The following is a 19,934-nucleotide window of genomic DNA, read 5'->3' on the forward strand; positions in this document are numbered from 1 at the left end:
AGACAATTTGTGTACCCTTAGTTAGTACCCATCCACTTGATCAAATACACAATTCACCCGAGGCTGATGCCCATACTGGACAAATTTGGTGGGTTCTTCCCATTTTCTTTCAGTTTTGAAGACTGCCAATTTTTGTGCGTGTGTAAGATTAGCTTGTTTACCAACTAAGCAAATTCCCAAGGCACCGACATGAGTGCCCTTCGCCGGATGTGCATAGGCCCTCTAATTGGTAATCTTAGGAAGGGAGACAAGGTCCTTGAAGCCTAGCCCACATGAGTCACATGCCCATGATGTTGGCAGGGCCATCCTAGGGACCTAGGATTAACAAGATCTTGTTTAAGTAAAGGAAGAGGACATTATAATTCCTTTCTATCTTTAGTTTAGACAATGATTGTATGATCTTATATTTTGATCTGTTGCAATTAAAGCTGGAGACAATTAACCGTTTATTTATCTACCAACTAAACTAAAACTAACCTTAAGTGGATTTGATTCTAACTTTTATGACAATATCAAACTTCGAAAACACACGATATATATTTATTTAATATTTAAATCCTGTCACAATTTTTAAAGTTTAAAATAAAACACATGCGTGAGAGTACAAAAAACACACCAAATTAAACACAACATAACAGAAGAAATGAACATGTAATCGAATGACCACAAACTTTGATTGGCCATTCTCAAAATACCAATTTTTCAATTGGTAAAAAGTTTTACAATGCTGCGAAGAGTTCGAAGCTACGAAAAAAACAACCTTAATTTTGATCCTCTTGGTCGTTTCAATAGCTTCAAAACCCCACGTTATGGTTCCCCAAATCATACTATCCCTTAAAAGCAGCGATTCTCATTCTCCTCCTCCTCCTCCCATTCCTCAGCCAAGATCCTCTCGAGCTCGCTCGGTCGACACGGGACCGTCAGCGCACCCTCATGATCAAATCCATACTCCTCTGCCGCTGCCTCCAGAAGTCTCAAAAACGTCGGATTATTCAAGCAACTCAACGGAACAACAAATCGTTTCGGCTCCTCAGCATCAACTGCCACAACTGCGAAATGGCCTTCTTTGACATCCTCCGGTACCGGAGTCGAGTCGTCATCCCCAACTTCACGATCGAACTCGTGTAGCCCAGAATTGGACCTTCGACCCAAGGAGAGGCTCCTCTGCAGCCTCCCAACAGCGGTCTTCAGCTTTACAATGCCATTCTTCTTGGCACTGGCCTCAGGCTTAGCCATTTGGTGCAAACGATTGTGCAAAAAGCTTAGTCCTTGTCAACAGGGTGTGGAAACAATTTATAGTGTGGAATGGTCAAATAATTAAAAAAAAGGATCAAAACAGTGGAAATTGATGGGATATTTCGCTCTTCCAAGAGGCCAAAAGTGATGGGACAGACACAAGTTTTGGAGTTGAGTTTGAAGAGCATACCATGTGAGTACACTAAGCGACTCTAAGCATTCCATAAAACGTCTCGATTGGTAGGTACGTCTGTCTCTAAATCATTATGTTGAGACCCGTAAAAATGGGTCATTAGTAAATAGGATAATCTAAATCCATTGAGAAATGAAGGTAGAAAAAAGTACCAAATGTTTTGTACCAATGACATTTGCTATAATTTATGAACTTACTCATTTGATCATCAATGTTGCCTGTGCCTTGTGCTTGTGGCTTGTTCTTAATTGTCTCCCATCCCAATGGGGTTTGATTTGGTCATTAACTACTCTAACAGTTTGTGCAATAATTGATTAGGAACACTTATGGAGAGAGATGGAGATCCGCATTAGTTTGTTTTATGTTTTTGCACTTTCACATATATCCAAACTATAATCTCATCCGATTGAACGAAAGGTACATATAAGCAAGAGAGGACCAATCATATGATCATGATATTCAAATTTATTCAAAACTACTTGCATGCATCCATTTCATACAGACTCATTCGAAAAAACTTGTATTTTCAACGTCGTTAAAGTAAAACTCGAATAGTTAAATTTATGTGTATTCGAAATGAAACGGCTGATAAAAAATATTCAAATAAGTGTTGAAGAACGTTAGTTGGAGTATCTTTTCCGAATTATGGTACATGCTTTTTAAGCTGACCATCTTGTAATTGAGTTAGGGGACAACGGAAAAGGACCTGTCAAGTTTTATTTAGTACTTTGCTTATTAATCATTATCATTTTTTTTTTCTTTTAATTTTTATTATATATATAAATAAATAAAATAAATTTTTTATGAAATCTGGATCTGAAATATTTGAGTTGAGATGGGGAGGGGTTGTAGGGTTTAGATGGAGAGCGTGTGAGCATACATACACGTATAAATGCATACCTCAAAGTACAGACAATCCTTTGTACAACCACCTCTTTAACCTTAACTTCCTCGCCTTTATCACATATTTGGTCGGCTCCTATGACCCAACTCGGCCCAACTAGAGATAGTGCATTTAACTTACGAAGTAGAAGTCCTATAAAAAACTACTTCGAATCAGGCAGAAATCTTCCTTTACAAAAGAAATAGGGAAGGAATGAAGTCCGAAACAGAGATTATTTAAGATTATTGGGAGTGAGTCTCACATTGGTTAATTTAGTGAAAGATCATAAGTTTATAAGTAATAAATATATCTCCATTAGTACGATGTCTTTTGGGGAATCTCAAAGCAAAACTACAAGAGTTTTACGCTCAAATTGAACAATATCATATCATTACGAAGATCCGTAATCAATCTACTTTTCATTTTTCTTATAAAACATTATTAAATTTGTTAAAATTTATTAAAGGAGAGAAATTTATTGTTGTCTCACACCAAACATGTCTATTCCTTAAAAAAGAAAAAAGAAAAAAAAACTCGGTTTTTTCTCCTCAAAATAATTATACCAGTTTTTGTTTTAGTACTTTTTATTCTCAATTTCATGTCCCTTTCCTGTTACCATATAATTAATTAATGAACCCTTCATTTTTTTTACTTTTTACTTTTTACTTTTTACTTCATTTTAACAGTTACTTTATTCTCTCTCTCTATATATTCTCAATAATAATTGTACATTCAAATTGATTAATACTCTGAATTAAATAAATAAAGAGTAAAGTTATGCAAAGTAGAAATACATTCGCACATCTTAAATTTTATTTATTTATTTTCTCGTAAAGTTGATTTGACACAAAATAAACCAATTCTTATTTATTTATTTATTTATTTATTTATTTATTTATTTACCACTTGCTCTCTATGATTCTCATATTTTTGAGTAAATATCACATTTATTAACAAAATTCTAGAATAAGTATTGTTTGTACGCTTAACTTTCAATGAAAAGTTAAAGGCTCTTTCGATAATTCTCTTTTGTTTAAAAGTTTTATTTTGGATATTTAGGAATAAAATGTCCGAACGTCACATTACTGTTGTTAGTAATTATTTTATTTTTATTAAATTAACTTATCATTTTGAGTTTATTTTGTGTGTTGGATGATGAAAGTCCTACATCGGCTAATTTAGAGAATGATCATGGGTTTATAAGTGATGAATACTAACTCCATTGGTATGAGGCCTTTTGGGGGGACAATATCATACCATTGTGGAGAATCGTGTTCGTCTAACAGTGTGATTACTAATTTTAATAAAATTATATAAACTTTTAACCATAAACTTATATTTTAAAAATGGATATTTATAAATCTTATACCATAATAAAACAATAAAAAAAAATCAAAAAAATATGTATAAAATTATTATTGCCATAGATATTTAATTAATTTTTGTTCATTATAGTTTAATCAAAATTAGATTCAATAAATAATCAAATAAGTAATAATTGAGTTGATTCAAAATAAAATAAATTAGGAGAGGAGTAAAAGGAAAATGGATGCCAATCACGGTGAAATGTATATGGACATTCTATATACTCTAGAAGCTAATTTAGTGAGTCTAAACTTTGGTTATCAATAATATTATACACCAAAACTTTAGGATAAGAGATAAATAAAATAAAGGCATCACAATGCGAAGCTCATAGCCTATAAATAATACATAGGAAATATACACAAAGACATCTTGGTCTTCTTCCACATCTGGTAATCAAACAGCAATCTTTGTCTGGTTTTGTTCATTCCATGTGTACTATGTTTACAGAAGCCTCGGGGTTTAAGCTCAAAAGACATTACTTCTTCTTGTTGTTCTTAATTTTATATGCATTTGTACTTTAATTTCTCTACTAAATTTCAATTCCCTGAATGTTTGTCCGAAATTGAAGGCTAATCCATTCATTTTTTTAGGTTCATTTCTGGGGTCATCTTTGTGCTTCGCGACGTCTAAAAGATATAAACTCAGGTTATTGTAATTTACGTACTATCCTAATTCTGTCCTAATTACCCAAATGGAGCGCCAAAATCCCCATGCCATTATTGTTCCCTACCCTCTGCAAGGCCACGTCATACCCTCCGTCCACCTGGCAACTGACCTTGCCCAACGTGGCTTCACCGTCACCTTCATCAACACGCAAGCCATCCACCGCCAAATCGCCAAAGCCCATTCGCCTGCTGGCGATGATTTGTTTTCCGCCGTGCGGAAGTCGGGGTTGGACGTACGCTACCGAACCGTGTCGGATGGACTACCGGTTGGATTCGACCGGTCGCTGAATCACGACCAGTTCATGGAGTCGCTGTTGCATGTGTTTTCGGCACACGTGGAGGAGGAGGTCGAGAGCATTGTGAAAACTGCGTCGTCTGAAGGAGGAGGGCCGCCGGTGAGTTGTCTGATAGCGGATACGTTTTTTGTGTGGCCGTCGAAGGTTGCGAAGAAGTTTGATCTGCTTTATGTTTCGTTCTGGACCGAACCGGCGTTGGTTTTTACGCTCTATTATCACATGAATCTTCTCCGACAAAACCGCCATTTTGCATGCCCGGGTTGGTTCGCTCATACCCAATCATTTGAGTTTTGATTTGGGTTAACTTGAATTTGAATTTGAATTTGAACAGATGTTCGAGAGGACGCCATTGATTACATACCAGGAGTAAGCGCAATCAATCCACAGGACATGATGTCGTATTTACAAGACACAGACACGACGTCGGTTTGCCACCGAATCATTTTCGCAGCGTTTGAGGATGTTAGAGCTGCAGATTTCGTGATATGCAACTCCGTACATGAGCTCGAGAACGACACCGTTTCAGCCTTACAAGCCGAAACCCGGTTCTACACCATCGGACCTATTTTCCCACCTGGCTGCACCAAAACCTCCGTCGCAACCAGCCTCTGGCCCGAGTCCGATTGTACCCACTGGCTCAACTCCAGACCCCACGGCTCGGTCCTCTACGTCTCGTGTGGAAGCTACGCCCACGTCACCAAAACGGACCTCGCAGAAATAGCCCATGGGCTTTCGATGAGTGGGGTCCATTTCATATGGGTGCTCCGACCGGATATTGTCAGCTCAACAGACACCGATCCACTGCCGGTTGGTTACCGGAAGGAGGTTTCTGACCGTTCGATGATTGTGCCATGGTGTCATCAGAGACAAGTGCTGTCCCACCCGGCGATCGGAGGGTTCTTAACTCACTGTGGATGGAATTCAATTCTGGAAAGCATTTGGTGTAATGTTCCGCTGTTGTGCTTTCCTTTGCTTACGGATCAGTTCACCAATCGGAAACTGGTGGTGGAAGATTGGAAGGTGGGGATTAATCTGAGAGATGGACGGCAGATATCTAAGGAAAGGGTTTCGGAGAAGATTAACCATCTGATGGATGCTAAGTCTGGGAGTCAATATCGAGCTGCGGTTGGAGAAGTCAAGAAGGCATTGGAAAATGCAGTGAAGCCTAATGGTTCATCCCATCAATCTATGAACCAATTCATAAAAGATTTCAACGCGGCCATTTCAGACAAATTAGGGGACAAAAAGATGCACAAATCAATGTCCAATGGCTACTAAATTTAGAGCATTTCGGCCCCGAGGCCTGAAATTGTCTTTCCTCCTCTTTCACTAGTGAGCGATAGGTAAAGTTGTGTTAATGGGGTCATAGATTGAACCCTCGAATATAATGTAATCCAAAGGCTAAATTAATAAACACATCCTACAAACCGAACTCTAAAGTCTAAACTTCGAGCTAAGAAAATAAGAAGTATTTGCATCTTTTAACAGTTCAAAAAATGCAAGAACAATATCTACCCATCAACAATCATTTACTTGGTGAAGAAGTTAAATGCTTCCGCTCTAACTTCATAAACAATTTCTACCGATGGACTAGTTCTATTGAATGATTTAGATGTATATGCATAACTAAGGCGCGCTACTTCCTCTTCTATGAACCGGTTTGTAAAGCACAACCGTGACATATTTTGAATGAAAACGATGAGTGAATCCAAGAGCCACAACGGAACGTGGAGTCTCCCGGTTTTCGATAAAAAGATGGTTGAGAACCACATTCTGTGGCAAAGGAAGAGTTCCACCAGCATCTCGGCCTGCTGGGTGACTGAGTAAGGTGTGCTGCAAATGAGGTGGGACGGGTGGTGGATCGCGTGCATCATCTTCGCTTCCAAGGTATACATTGTTATAGGTTGAATCCGGTGATTTTGGAACTTCAAAACCCACTACGGTGGTCTGATCCTGTAGAAAGGATTCAAGTTTTAAAACCCCATTTCGTGTAATTAGAAGATGAACACAACTAGGATTAGCAGCTTACACTATCTTCAGGGAAAGGGTTGTTCATGTTGAAGTGGAAACTTCCAAGCTAACAGAAGAAACTCATCAATTGTAGAAAATTATAAACTGGAAACCTGAAAAGAACACGATTCAGTGAGTATTAACATAAAACTTTGTATAATATTGTACGACCTTGAAGTTCTGGTCTAACTACCTTCAAATCGATCAAGGATATACTTCAACAAGATATAAGCCTGCAATGAATGTTAACCAATATGACATTTCATTCTCCTAACGCGACTAATCAGAAACCTGAAGAGGATGGGCTCCGGTTAGAGGTCAAGACAAGTTACATTCAAATATGAAGTCATGCAGTGCGGTCATGCTCGACGCAGCCAATGGGAACTTATTGAGACACCGACGAAACTATTGAGAAATCCCATTATTGCTTCTTTTGCGTGTTTGTCGATCAAACTTTAAACTTCAGATCCAAGATTATATAGTGGGGAAAAATCTCTTAAACGTTCCACGAGTTTCCAAACTAGCAAATGTTGAGGAGTCAAATCATATTCTCTAGTTTCAAGTTCAATAGATCACTCTAGCTGTTCTATTCGCTTTGGAAGGTGAGAGTCCAAAGGTCAAGGCATCAAGATTGTCTTATTTTCTTTTTGGATTCTAGAAGTGTAATATTTGTAGAAGTATGGTGGGTAACAGCCCAAACCAAGCCCACTGCTAGCAAATATTGTCTAGTCTGGGCTTCCTCTCAAGGTCTGTAAAACGCGTCTGAGGGGATTGGTTTCCACAACTTTATAATGAATTCTTCGTTCTCCTCACCAACCAATGCAGGATGTTGTTTTGGGATGACAATTTGTTTTTAAGAGCAATTAAAGGCTTTTGTTTCTTATGGAGAGCAGATGTCTCTAGCCTTTGCTAGTATACGACGGTGAAGGGTGGTGTTGTTTCACGTTTCTCCCTTTCCTTGGGATTGGGGATGGCACTATGGCAAAGTTACTCATAGATGTGCAAGGGGTTCTTGGGAGAAGGATAGGGCATTCGCAAGGTTCAACGTCTCCCTTTAGATTTGAATAACTAAGGATTTAGTGTTCTTCCATACCACTAGAAATAGAGCTACAATACAAACAAAACAAACATTGGAGAATCAAGTTGTCGAATACTTCAATATAATCATTCCATTGTCAAGAAACAACCAAACCAGAAACATTGAAGTAGAGTAAAGTTCAATTCCTTTGATCAATGATAGGCGTGGTGCTATTGGGTCAAGTAGTACTAATATATATATATATATATATATATATATATATATATAGTATCAAAGAGCATTGTTCCTTCCTGTACTTCCAATAATTACAGGCCCGCTCAATGCCACAGTTTGGCTGTGTCCAGCTTCCAATTCAACAGTACAGATTACCAAGATAATGAAATAAATAAATAAAATCAGATTACAAAAATCCATATATGACACGGTACGTTCGAACCAGGAAGGAAACAAAAGAAAAACACATCATAAGAGTAACAATATATACATAAACATCAAATTAGCATCGGCTGCAGACATCCTCAACCCCAAAAGAGAAGAAGAAACAAAAAGGGTAAGCCACAAAACAGAACCTCATAGGCGCTACCGTACTACTAAGTAAAATTGAAAAGAAAATCAAAGATTGCAGCTCAAGAAGGAGATTAACCTGGATGATTACAGATTTTGACCCTTCAACTATCCACCAAAAAGCTCCAGAGAAAGCCCAGACCGAAACCCAGAAACGAATGGAACAATAATCGAATTCGCAAAGCTCAAACTTACCTGCAAAAAATTATAAGCAATCCATCCAATGATTCAGTCAAATAAGAACAACATTGGCAGTTTGAACTCAGGAAAATTAGGACAGAAGAATCTAAAATTTGAAGAAGCAACAGAGAAAGTCGAGGCAGGGAAAATTGAAGAAGTTGAAATAGAAAAAACCCCTGGAGAAGAGAGAGAAGGAAGGTTAAGAGAGAGATACATACAGGAAAAGGAGAGGTAATGAAGAACGGAAGAAGAAGATGAAGGAAGGCAAAGGGGACCAACACAGAGACTGCCTCCCTAAACGAATCCACGAAAGGGAATCCGAACCAACTCCTTATTTGGAGCACGCATATGCTCTTCCCCAATATATTCATCTCTCTCTTAAAATGGAATTTAACTTTTTGGGCTTGGCCCATCTTTCAGCCCATTACCTTATCATATCTTTGGGCTTTGGCCCATCCTTCAGCCATAACCTCAGCCCATTGCCTCCTCCTATCTTTCGGCTTTGAGCTCTGGGCATAGGCCCATCCTTTAAAGCTGGAATTGAATATTTTGGGCTTGGCCCAACCTTCATGCATAACATCAGCCCATGCCCTCCTCCTATCTTTGGGCTTTGGCTCTGAGCTTAGGCCCATCCTTTAAAAACGGAATTGAAGATTTTGGGCTTAGCCCATCCTTCATGCATAACATCAGCCCATGCCCTCCTCCTATCTTTGGGCTTTAGGATTTGGGCTTTAGGATTTGGGCTTTGGCCCATCAATCAGCCATTCTCGTAATGTTTTCTTTTATTTTTTAATTATAAATATATCCAGTTGACCGTTGCATTAGATGCGGTACCCATGTGACAATTATTTACAATTTAATGTTGTGTAGTTTTATACTCATGCACATTATGCTTCCTTCATATTATTTTACAATAAAATATTTAATTAACTATCGAAAAAATCACTTTCTTAGTTTCGGGATCAAATATATTTCAAAAACGTCGTACATTTTTATCCATATAATTCAAATATATTTATTAATATATAGTTTAATCATTTGAGAATTTTAAATTGGTAAGTTTTAAAAAAACTTAAATCAGAGAATAATCTTGATATTAAATTAAAAGAAAAATAATAAATAAATAAATAAATATATAAAAGAGCGAGGGAAATGGGAAAGCGGCGTCGAAGTGGGCACATCACATGTACGGACATGGACCCGGCGGTTCGGGTGGAGGCGTTGTGGTGCAGAGGAATCTGTCAGTCTTCCTTCCCTTTTATTTATTCCATCATTATTTTCTACCCTAAATTTTATTGTATTAATATTACCCAAAACTATATTATAAATTTACTTTACATTTAAACCACATTTATTAGCATACTTAAGTTATGAAGCCAAAGGGTTGAATACAATTTTTTTAAAAATATTATTAAAAGAATTTATTGAATATTTTTGGCAATTTAATCATTTTGAATTGTATTTTATCTTTTTATAATAAGAATTATTAAAAATTTCACATGCATGTGCATCATAAATGGCAATATGCCAAATATAGAAAAGGTATTTTAGTTTATACCCTATTTTCCCTTACATTTGTTTTATATTTTAACTAAATTTAAAAACAAAAACCTGTTTTTAAAAAATTATTTATAAATTTTGGTTTGATTTTTTTAAAAATGTTTTAAAAAATAAATGAAAGGAATTCGATCCTAAGAATAACCACAAAATATGAGAAATCAAAGAATAAATGATTAAAAAGAGCCAAACACGAAGTATAATAGACTAAATAAAAATATAGAAAGAAAACATAGACTTCAGCTTCCTTGGCCCTAATTCGAAACGAAAGGAACGAAAATTATTTATAGTTTAATTGGTTAAAATATTAATGGGTCAATTTTTTATCCCTCCAACTTAAAAAAAATTAATATGTTTAAAAGTAATTTTGATTTTTTTTTATTTTTATTTTTTGAAAAATGTGATTTCTATAACCCTAAATGTGATTTTTAAGCCAAGAAGAAGATTGAATTACTGCTTTTTAATGTTTCAAAATTAAAAAAATATATATATATATATTTTTTTTTATCTTCCTTATATCAAAAAATTAAAAATTTAAAGTTTGAAAAATAATGTTTATTAAATTCTCAAAAAAAAAAAAATAGTTGAAAAAAATGAAGAGATAAGCTTAGGAGCATTATGATTAGTTTAATTTGGATTCTAAAAAGAATTAGTGTAAGCCAATCCCACGTGAAATCGACAATTAAAAAAAAATATTAAAAAAAATGACGATACGATACGAGGTAAACTTGAAAATTAAAAATAAAATGAAATAAAGAAAAATAGATTAGGGTTTGTGGTATAATGACAGTAGTATACAGCGAAGCAAGAGAAGGACCAATAAGAAAGCGCCAGGTGTGTGAAGCATTGACAAGTGACCAATAATCAATTGCCATTATATACATACCCAAACCCCTCTCCTTCTCTTCAACCTTCCTCCTGTCTTCTTCTTCCCTTTCTTTACCCTTTCGGTTTCTTTATGTGTTTGTGCTTGTTCATCAATGACAGTTGTTGGTTGCTGGTGTAGCATTATCAAGATTCACATTCAAATGGGTTCCGGATTTTCCAGGTTTCTTTGCAATTGAGAATCTTGATGATGCTGCATCTGCAATAAACCACTTTGAATATGATATGCATACATTTCTTGTTCCCACTCACAGCTCATGCCTTTTTCTTCCTCTTTAATTCATAATATCTTCTGGGTTTTCTTTTAATTCTCTTCAATCAACTTATTGTCCTTGTTTTTAGTCTTCAGATTCCAGATCTGGCTGCTCAGCCAACTTCTTTCTTTTTCTTGTTTTTGTCTCGTTTTGAGTAGCAGCCAACAGAATCTCAAGAGACGAAGCTCCAACAACCCCGCAAAACATGGCCCCAACCGAGGTTTTTTTTAATGGTAAGTACATCAATATTGTCCATTTTGAATATAAACTCTCGTACCAATAAGGATGGATAAACTCAAGATCCAACCGTTATAGCTCGAGATGGAGTCGGATAGTGAGTGGGAAAGAAGTGGGGGAGTTGAGTTGAAAAGTAGATAAACAAGAAATGATCCGAAAGAGGGATAAATGTGGTTTGTAAAGAAAGAGTATCTGTGTGTCAGTCAGTGGACGTTGAGGTTTAGCGTTCATAATCCATCACTCTTATTGTGTTTGTTGGTGGACCAATTGGCACGAGACATGCCTGTAATTAGGACCCCTTCTTCTGCCTTCTGTATCTGTAAACACCGACAGTGATGCTTCAGGAATGCCCACTCGCCCGCCTGTCTCTCACCCTCTAGTTACCTCATTTCAACATTATCCCTTCCTATCAATGGAAGATTATGAGTTTATAAACGAAGAATACTATCGTATAAAACTTTTTGAAACCTTCGAGTAAAACCATGAAAACTTATTATTAAAGTGTACAATACCGTATCATTGTGGAGATTAATGATTCAATAATTTGCTGACACTTCATTTCTATTCACAATTTCTCCTTTTACATTTCTTTTTAGCTCCAAATAATCATAATTATAAATATTTATCATTAGTATAAGTTTACCAACGATATCAAACAATTTAAATATACATAAATTCGATATATATATATATATATATATATATATATACATAATTTGATGCTAGGTATTGAAGTTGACAAACTCAAATGGATGACGGTGGTTGGATACCCTTTTAATTTTTAAAATTTAAAAAAAAAATAAAAAAAATTATGTAAAATATTTAAATCATCCATGAAACCGGAAAAATCAAGAGCACACGTCATATTTAGGGTTGCGAGTCTTGTGTTGGGATATAAATATAAATACAAAATTAAAAGGAAAAAAAAAAAGAAAAATTTGAAAATGTGGCAGAGGAAGAGGATGACAGTGGGGGCTAACAATAGTACAAAGGTGGGGCCCATGTGAGAATGATTGATACACATGTGGCAGACACGCAAGGGAAGGGAGGGACCCACCTCCACCTCAGCATTCCACCGTTCACATTTTTTCATAACCTAAATCAAACAAATGGACGTCATCTCATCTCTTTACACATTACCATTCTTTTTATTTATTGTTTGTTAGTCATTGTGTTGTGTGTTTTCGAAACAAAAATTGAGCTATGCAAAGGGTATGTTAGTAATTAGGCAAACGAGTTTTAGTCGTTAACTAGAGAAAAATTTGATCTACAAGTGAGAATTTGTATTTGTATGATCAATTCGAAGTTGTTTATCTCAAATGTAAGTATGAGAGGCATAATCAAAACATGGGGTCTAAGGAAGTCGTATTTTTTATCTATAGTACTCTTGTTGAGTTTGACATATCGAACACAATCGATGCAAAGTTGTATTTGGTACTCACTATCACTGCACTTTGTGTCGTCCTATCACATCTTATCTTGTACACGATACAAGATAAGCTATTATGCATGATTGACAAGTTACTTAAGAGGTAGCAAGCAAAAGTTAGCATACCATCATGACCTTACTATAGTTATCTATACAAGATGAAGTCAAAACTCCACCAAAAACACAATATTCAAGTGGATCTACATTTCATTTACTATGTTAGCATCATTTTATCATTGGAATTTATAAGTATTTTAAAAATATGTATTTATAAAGACAAAGTAGGTATTTATAAAGAAAGATAGTTAGGAAAATTTTGTGGGAGAGACTACATATAACAGCTCAAGCCCACCGCTAACGGATATTGTGTTTTTGGGCTTTCCCTATTAGCTTCCCCTCAAAGTTCTAAAACGCGTCAAAATTTTTCATACCTATATAAGGAATGCTTCGTTCTCTCTCGTTTTTCATACCTTTATAAGGAATGTTTCGTTCTCTCTCCAACCAATATGGGATCTCATAATCTACATCTCTTGGAAAGCCAACATCTTGTTGGCACATTGCCCGATGACTGCCTCTTATATCATTTGTAACCACTAGCAGTTATGGTTCTTTTTGAGCTTTCACTTGCGAGCTTTCACTTGCGAGCTTTCTTTCAAGGTTTTTAAAATGCGTTTATTACGGAGAGGGTCTAACCCTCTAACCAGTGCCACACACAGTCTGACTCTTATATTATTTGTAATGGACCGAGCCCACTGCTGACAAATATTATCTTTTTTGAGCTTTTGTTTTAAACTTTTAACTCATAGTTAGGAAGATAATGTGTAAGAGTGAAGAAAGTTATTGGAGGTATAAATAAATTTTCTTTATAATTTTGTTCTACTTCTTGGCGATTGGCCGCTAAAGGTCGAAGAAGCCAAAGGAGTTTTATAGTTGGCTTTCCCTCGATTCTGAACCAAAAAATCTTAAACATCCACAACGTCAATTCAAGACCTCATCAAAACCCTCAAAGCAGTCGAAGCCAATCGTCAAGCCAATCCCTCCTCGAAACCACTCTCGGTAATCATTTCAACAATCTTCGCTCCGGCGCCATTCGACTCCACCCCCATGGGATTAAGATCGATGAGAAGACCTGTACTGTCCATTACTAGCTCCTAAACGATTTGATCAGATGCATTTAACATTGTTACATTCTACGTGATGGTTATTGTTGTGCCAAGCGATGGAATTTTGAGTTAGGATCTGATATTTTGCTTTTGATGGGTAAGGCTGAGAAATGAATTATGAAGATGCATAGTGAGTGCTTGAAGGTGGAACCCCATTTGTATCATCTAATTATCTGAAGCTTTTGAGAGGTAGGGACGATCCGAAGTGCATGTTTATTGTTCGACGAAATGACTGAGAGAAGTAGTGCCCCAAATTCTAATAGATACTGACTACTTACAAATGGTCTCTACAAGGAAGGAGATATGGGTTCGAATTAGAGCTCACCTTTTTTCATTGTATTACCTTGTTTCATTATCAAAATTACTGCACCTTCACCAATTTCCTTACTGGTGGCGGACGTGAGCCAACTCGAAACTAAACAGAAAATTTATGCGTCAAATGAGAAATTATTTAGCAACTGGGCTATATAAAAAAAGTATATGTTCCAACGAATCCTACAAAACTGTTAATCCCGATGTGGAAACATGCAATTTAATTCAGTAGATAAGATGGACCACCCCCTCTGCCTGTATTGTTGTGACATATGAGAAAGATGTGGGACTACAGGACCCGATTACGTTAAATGCCAATTGGTGAGAACAAGAAACAACGTGAAAAATAATAGATACCCAGAATGTGATGTCAATGTGAAATGGAATTAGAATCAAAAGATGCCAGAGCAAGGACGTCGTACCAAAATTCTCTCGCCAGAAAGATGGCTGTTTCCGGATCCTAAAAGCTGGGAGTCCCTGGCTCTTGAGCACTCATCTGGGTTTTAACCAATACTTCCTCAGTTGTTATGCACCGACACAGCAGCCACAAGCACCAAGCTACAGGTCCTAAGGAGGTCAATGGCAGCCCAGGTAACTTCGATATACATGAGCCTTTTGTTTTAAGCAGTATGCTTTACGTAGGCCTCATAGTCATTTTTACCTAATATAGATCTGGATATTATGTATACATACACAAAAGGACGCTACACCACGAAGCAAGTCCATTACAAGGAGCACCACTCTGTACATTTTTTAAACCCAGGGGTGCGGTGTGTTTATACCCGCATAGTCTTAAGCTAATTCCAGTAAAGACGAGATCATTGAGAGAACAATAAAGAAACAAAAAACTAAAAGCTATGCAAAATTCTTGAGCTACACCTGTGGAGCTCCAGATAGTATGGGACCATCGATGGCTGAACCTTGCTTTCTCACGGCTGGAATGCTAAGGGAACGTTTTTTCATTTTCAAAGAACCAGAAGTTCGTACATTCCTTTCTTTCTCCTTCACATGAGAAGAATATAAGCAGAGTGAATTAGATGACTCACTTTTAGAGAGCAGGAAGTGGTCTAGGTTCTGGCGATACTTATCAACTGCCCGAGCACTCGTTTGCCCCTTAGAAACAGATCCAGCCTTTTCCATATACTCCATGTCATCACCACCCGACCAGGATCCATCGTTCATGTCCAGCATTGCCAGATCATCATATTCTTCATCTGATTTTGTCGACTCTTCATCAACAGAGCCTTCCTGTGGGCCAAAAGAATAAAATACTCACGTAAAATTTTCAAATTCAGATCTTTCAGTAATCCATAATGATCCTTGCAGGAATTCTTCTGAAGTATGAAGCAGAATACTAACCAACATTGATAAATACAAACCGATGCCAAAACAAGGTATAAAGTGCATGACATTGTTAAACAAATTATATTGAATACTCATGAAGCAAGAACAGTCCCCTTGGATAACTCAAATCAGTGCAGAGGACTGCTTTGAAGCATATTTAACAATATTTCTTGTACGCAGAACTAGACAATACCTCCTCGTGAATCTCAATGTCACCATCTTCACTAAAGTCTTCATCGCTGCCAAGCTCTTGAGGATCATCAGCCTCTTCATCACTCCCATGCACTGAGATATCTTCCTTAAGCTGAAAGGAATAATGGACCATCAAATCTAAGCAGAAATTGGCATTCTACCGACTACCACCAAAGAGATATGATGGGAAGAAAATAAAATTAAAGGAAATATACAGAGCACATATACGGCTTGAATGTTAGCTTTTAAATTTCCACAACTACTGTGTACTGTGCGTTGGGAAGAAAAAGACTTGAGAGGAAATGCACTTCTAAACAAAATAAAAAATTACCTAACGAGTTTTTCAGAAAATTAAAATCATTTCCAAAACTACCTCCTTGGAAGGTCCATCGGAAAACCTTGGAGAGCTGCAGCAAGAAGAAAGGTATTTACTAGTATCAGTCCCATCCGCCCTGGATTCATCAACACTCCCTGCACGGCTAGTCCCACCAGCATCAGTGGGCCAAGCACTGATGCCATAGAAACCAAATTGAAGATTAACAGGTTCAGCTTTATCAATCTGCAATGGACCATACATTGGAATCCCCACTCCATTCTCAGCCCTCGGGTCTAATAAACGCTTCCCATTTGTATCACCAATTGTATCAACAGGCCATGCCTTAGCCACAGATCCATCAGTATTAACCATAGCCATCAGATTCCTAGAGGAACCTTTCCTCTGGATGAGTTGGAACATGCACTTGGAGCTCAATGAGTTGGCAGCACACTGGTTCCTGTATTCCTCGTCAATAACAGGAACAGTATTCCGCACAGGATCATATAGCTGTTCGCCAGATTCACGCCTGCGAAGGCAGCTAAATACTGTTGCATGGATAGCAGCTACACTCTTGTCAACATTGGTATTGTTTATTTTAGGGATAAGATGCTTATCAGCCCTCTTGCATAAATATTCTTGAATTGTCCTAATATTACGTATATACTTCACATATTTGTTCTTAGCTGGGTCAAGTGTCATATATTTTGCTCTCACTGCAAATCTTTCCAAGTGTTTGTCTTCATTGGTGATGTAAATCATGAATGGTACAATTGATGGATGCTTCTTCATAAGCCCCATCTGCAAAAGCAGCATCAAAATATATGTCAAGAAGAATATAAAATCTACATAGATAGGGAAGAAAAGACTACTTAGATTACACACCACAAAGTTTAGGCTTAAGTGAACCCCCTCAACAACAACTGATTCTTTCCGCTCTTCCCATGCAGTAATCAGCCTATCAAGACTGTCGATCACCATCTCACTCTGTGCCTTGTATCCTTCAACAGCCATCTGCTTTTGACTGATGAGCTCAGTGCAACGGTCTGATGGTTGGCCATCAAGTCTTCCAATGGATGAACTCTCCAGTACTTCATCCTTCAGATATGAATGAGTATTTCCTGCCAACTTTTTTGCTTTTCTTTTCGCCTTAGCCTCAGCAACAGCTACTGGATCCAAATACTCCCCAGCATGGTAAGTTGAAGCCCAGAGCAGAGGATTTTGTTTCTCATCTACAAAACTCCTCATCATGTGCCGAATTGAGTCAGTTGATATTACTGTCGTAATGCCTAACCTGCTACCCTGTCAGAGAGAAAATGCAGTATACCCAAGTTAAAACATTCTTAACCAAAACATACCTTCAACTACAACTCTACGTCATTCATTGCAGTTAACTGTTGGCAAAAACAACTGTAAAAGCCTCTGAATAATGCAACACATTTTGGTCACTAAAGATTAAGGTGCCTGCAAGGACATACCAGCAGGGCAGACAAGGTAGATTTGCCGCAGCCACTAGTACCACATAATAATACAGTTACAGATTCCTTCCTTTCTCGGATTCTGTGACAAGAAATTATTGTTACGAAGAAATACAAATCAGCTATACAAGCATCACAGAGAAAAAAAATATAATAATAGTGCTTAACAAACTTGCAGGCAGCCCCAAATCTTATTCAAAGATCCAAAGAAAATAAGCAATAATAAACCCAAACAGAAACAAATATAATGAATTAGCAAGACTACCCATCTCCCAAGCAATAACAAAAGACACAAAATTTACTCCATGAAACCTATGAATTGTCACAAGTGTTCGTATTTTGATTCAGATCAGAGAAAACGACCGAATAAGGAACCGAGAATTCTACAAGATTACAAACAGCACCAGCAGTCTCTTTTCAAAGGTAGAAAATACTGCTTTCTCTCCCTCAAATTTCCCATAAATTTCTCTCCTCAAACCTCCCACAAGATAGACCAGCTGTACTAGTTACTGGGGTTCATTTAGAACCTAGGGGAGCACAAAACAAGCAGGACAGGATAAATGACCTATTAATACAATATAAGGTCGTGAACAGTTCTTTTAACTAAGATGGCATCCTTAGAATACATTTTGAAGCAACCATTTGAAGTGGTATTATAGATACCAAGGTGAAAAATATTGCATAAGATAAAGTACTTTAAATATTTCAAGTGTCAAATACGCCGACTACTTGCATCAGATAGACAAGGTGTAAATCTAACAATACTCAGATCAACATAAAAACTTTCTGGCATGAAGATTATCCCAAAAATCATCCTTGTAAAAGGCAACTTGAAGTTAAACTGCACATGACTAAACCACAGAAGTACAAAGTTGTGGAAAAAACAAAAGTAGGTTTAAAGCAAATAAGAAAAACAGTTAAACATAATGGGGACTCTATTCAAAGACTCGCATCATTTATGAGTTTACCTGCATGCTAAAAGCAAGTCAGCCCTCTGGTTGGGACTCACATACTTGTATTCTGCCAGCGCTTTGCATACAACATCTAAGAAGTTTGCTCTTCTTACAATCAGAGTTGTGCGCCTTTTATATAGCTCAAACGGAATGTTTTTATTTTCACCATCTTTACATGATTTCAGAGGTTTCCAAACCTCAGTTTCAGCAAAACGCACATCCCAATTATTAACACATTCTTTTTCAGAAAATCTTGTCCCAGACCCTTCAGGAAGCACACCATGACCTTTCCGCATCAACTCAAAAGCCCTTTGGCTTATCTAATCATGTAATCACACAAAAAAAAAAAAAAAAAAAAAAAAAAAAAAAAAAAAAAAAAAAAAAAAAAAAAAAAAAAAAAAAAAAAAAAAAAAAAAAAAAAAAAAAAAAAAAAAAAAAAAAAAAAAAAAAAAAAAAAATTAATCTGGAGTTTACAATGCTTGGAATTAAAATTTAAATAATGAATCGAATTCATTGTTTGATGTGTTACCAATAACAGAAGTACACGTTATTTTTAACTATTATTTTTCCACCGAGAATTTCATGAAAGTAGGAGTAAAAATTATGATAACTTGCGGCTCCCAACTCACAACACATCTCTCTCGAATTTGTAAATCTTGGATGAAGCTGGAAAGTCGACCACATAAAATTGTATACAAGGCATCGTATGTTCTCCATCACACTCATCAGTTCAAAAAATGTTAAAATATCCATCAGTTTATTTGGAGCAAACAAATTGCATTGATAGAAGAGGATGGACGAGATTAAAACAACTTAGAACGCCACATAATTACTCAGGTTCATCTATGCATAATGGTAAACATCCAAGCTCCCAAACAAAAAAGCATAAACTTGTACGCCACATGATGACAATGCACTTGTACATGCAAGAGAGAATTGGAATAGGAGATCGAAAATAGACCATTTTTGAGAATGGTCAAGACATTGAAAAAGACCGGTATGTGAAGTTCAAAACCCAGCAGCGGCAATTGAGTACGAAATAGAAACGGTAATTCACAATTAAAGCATACAAAAGGACAAGAAGCTCAAGGGACAAAGGAAAGACAGAGAGAAATAAACATAATTGAAGAAGAACAAGATAGCGGAAATCTATACTTCATAAAATTCTACAAATATAACGCAAAATTAACTACTTCACCAGATAGAAATGCATGACACAAAAAAATGCATAGCCAATCGAAACAGGTTGCTCTCGCAGATTTTGAAAAAAATAATAAAAGCAAAAAGAAGGAAATAGATATGCATGTCACAATATCAAAAAAAAAAAAAAAAAAAAAAAAAAAAAAAAAAAAAAAAAAAAAAAAAAAAAAAAAAAAAAAAAAA

General features: G+C 36.5%; 4 protein-coding genes and 1 long non-coding RNA gene across 8 annotated transcripts in view; 2 read left to right on the top strand and 3 right to left on the bottom strand.

Moving 5' to 3' along the window:
• Positions 1–518: 518 nt before the first annotated feature.
• Positions 519–1,241, bottom strand: LOC111491474 (auxin-responsive protein SAUR50-like). Its single transcript, XM_023140398.1, has one exon. It carries the CDS (start codon positions 1,234–1,236, stop codon positions 835–837), a length of 402 nt encoding a protein of 133 aa, XP_022996166.1. The 5' UTR covers positions 1,237–1,241; the 3' UTR covers positions 519–834.
• A 2,721-nt stretch (positions 1,242–3,962) lies between these two features.
• On the top strand, positions 3,963–6,073 carry LOC111491472 (UDP-glycosyltransferase 86A2-like). Its single transcript, XM_023140395.1, has 3 exons — positions 3,963–4,069; positions 4,271–4,900; positions 4,973–6,073. Exons 2-3 carry the CDS (start codon positions 4,372–4,374, stop codon positions 5,917–5,919), a joined length of 1,476 nt encoding a protein of 491 aa, XP_022996163.1. The 5' UTR covers positions 3,963–4,069; positions 4,271–4,371; the 3' UTR covers positions 5,920–6,073.
• A 1-nt stretch (position 6,074) lies between these two features.
• LOC111491475 (SNF1-related protein kinase regulatory subunit beta-3-like) lies at positions 6,075–8,771 on the bottom strand. Of its 3 annotated transcripts, XM_023140400.1 has the most exons (5): positions 8,653–8,765; positions 8,334–8,449; positions 6,845–6,942; positions 6,671–6,764; positions 6,075–6,594 (listed from the first exon to the last, which is right to left on the bottom strand). In XM_023140400.1, the coding sequence occupies exons 4-5, from the start codon at positions 6,695–6,697 to the stop codon at positions 6,268–6,270; spliced, it is 354 nt and encodes a 117-aa protein (XP_022996168.1). In that variant the 5' UTR covers positions 6,698–6,764; positions 6,845–6,942; positions 8,334–8,449; positions 8,653–8,765; the 3' UTR covers positions 6,075–6,267. The 3 variants fall into 3 exon arrangements, with proteins under 3 accessions (XP_022996168.1, XP_022996167.1, XP_022996169.1); XM_023140399.1 differs by lacking the exon at positions 6,845–6,942 and having other exon boundaries at positions 8,653–8,771; XM_023140401.1 differs by lacking the exons at positions 8,334–8,449; positions 8,653–8,765 and having other exon boundaries at positions 6,845–7,314.
• Positions 8,772–14,374: 5,603 nt separating this feature from the next.
• Positions 14,375–15,005, top strand: LOC111491478. The gene is made up of 2 exons (XR_002719708.1): positions 14,375–14,862; positions 14,942–15,005. It is a non-coding gene; the product is annotated as an uncharacterized LOC111491478 (long non-coding RNA).
• Positions 14,926–19,934, bottom strand: part of LOC111491469 (P-loop NTPase domain-containing protein LPA1 homolog 2-like) — a 5,976-nt gene continuing 967 nt past the window's right edge. Inside the window, exons 3-8 of one of the 2 annotated variants that reach the window (XM_023140392.1) lie at positions 18,567–18,871; positions 17,599–17,680; positions 17,006–17,422; positions 16,181–16,921; positions 15,809–15,919; positions 14,926–15,519 (exon numbers count right to left, since the gene is read on the bottom strand). In XM_023140392.1, the coding sequence (XP_022996160.1) occupies positions 15,145–15,519; positions 15,809–15,919; positions 16,181–16,921; positions 17,006–17,422; positions 17,599–17,680; positions 18,567–18,871 (2,031 nt within the window). In that variant the 3' untranslated portion in view covers positions 14,926–15,144. The remainder of the gene's footprint in view (positions 15,520–15,808; positions 15,920–16,180; positions 16,922–17,005; positions 17,423–17,598; positions 17,681–18,566; positions 18,872–19,934) is intronic. The other variant, XM_023140393.1, reaches the window with a different exon arrangement.

This window comes from Cucurbita maxima, unplaced genomic scaffold (genome assembly GCF_002738345.1).
Source record: "Cucurbita maxima cultivar Rimu unplaced genomic scaffold, Cmax_1.0 Cma_Scf00016, whole genome shotgun sequence".
NCBI classification, from domain to species: domain Eukaryota; kingdom Viridiplantae; phylum Streptophyta; class Magnoliopsida; order Cucurbitales; family Cucurbitaceae; genus Cucurbita; species Cucurbita maxima.

Excerpts from the sequence above, each read along its gene's own strand:
- LOC111491474 (XM_023140398.1), bottom strand. The coding sequence starts at position 1,236 with ATGGCTAAGCCTGAGGCCAGTGCCAAGAAGAATGGCATTGTAAAGCTG.
- LOC111491472 (XM_023140395.1), top strand. The coding sequence starts at position 4,372 with ATGGAGCGCCAAAATCCCCATGCCATTATTGTTCCCTACCCTCTGCAA. Across the intron at positions 4,901-4,972 it reads CCGCCATTTTGCATGCCCGG|ATGTTCGAGAGGACGCCATT; the intron begins GTTGGTTCGCTC and ends GAATTTGAACAG.
- LOC111491475 (XM_023140399.1), bottom strand. The coding sequence starts at position 6,697 with ATGAACAACCCTTTCCCTGAAGATAGT. Across the intron at positions 6,595-6,670 it reads ACCCTTTCCCTGAAGATAGT|GATCAGACCACCGTAGTGGG; the intron begins GTAAGCTGCTAA and ends TCCTTTCTACAG.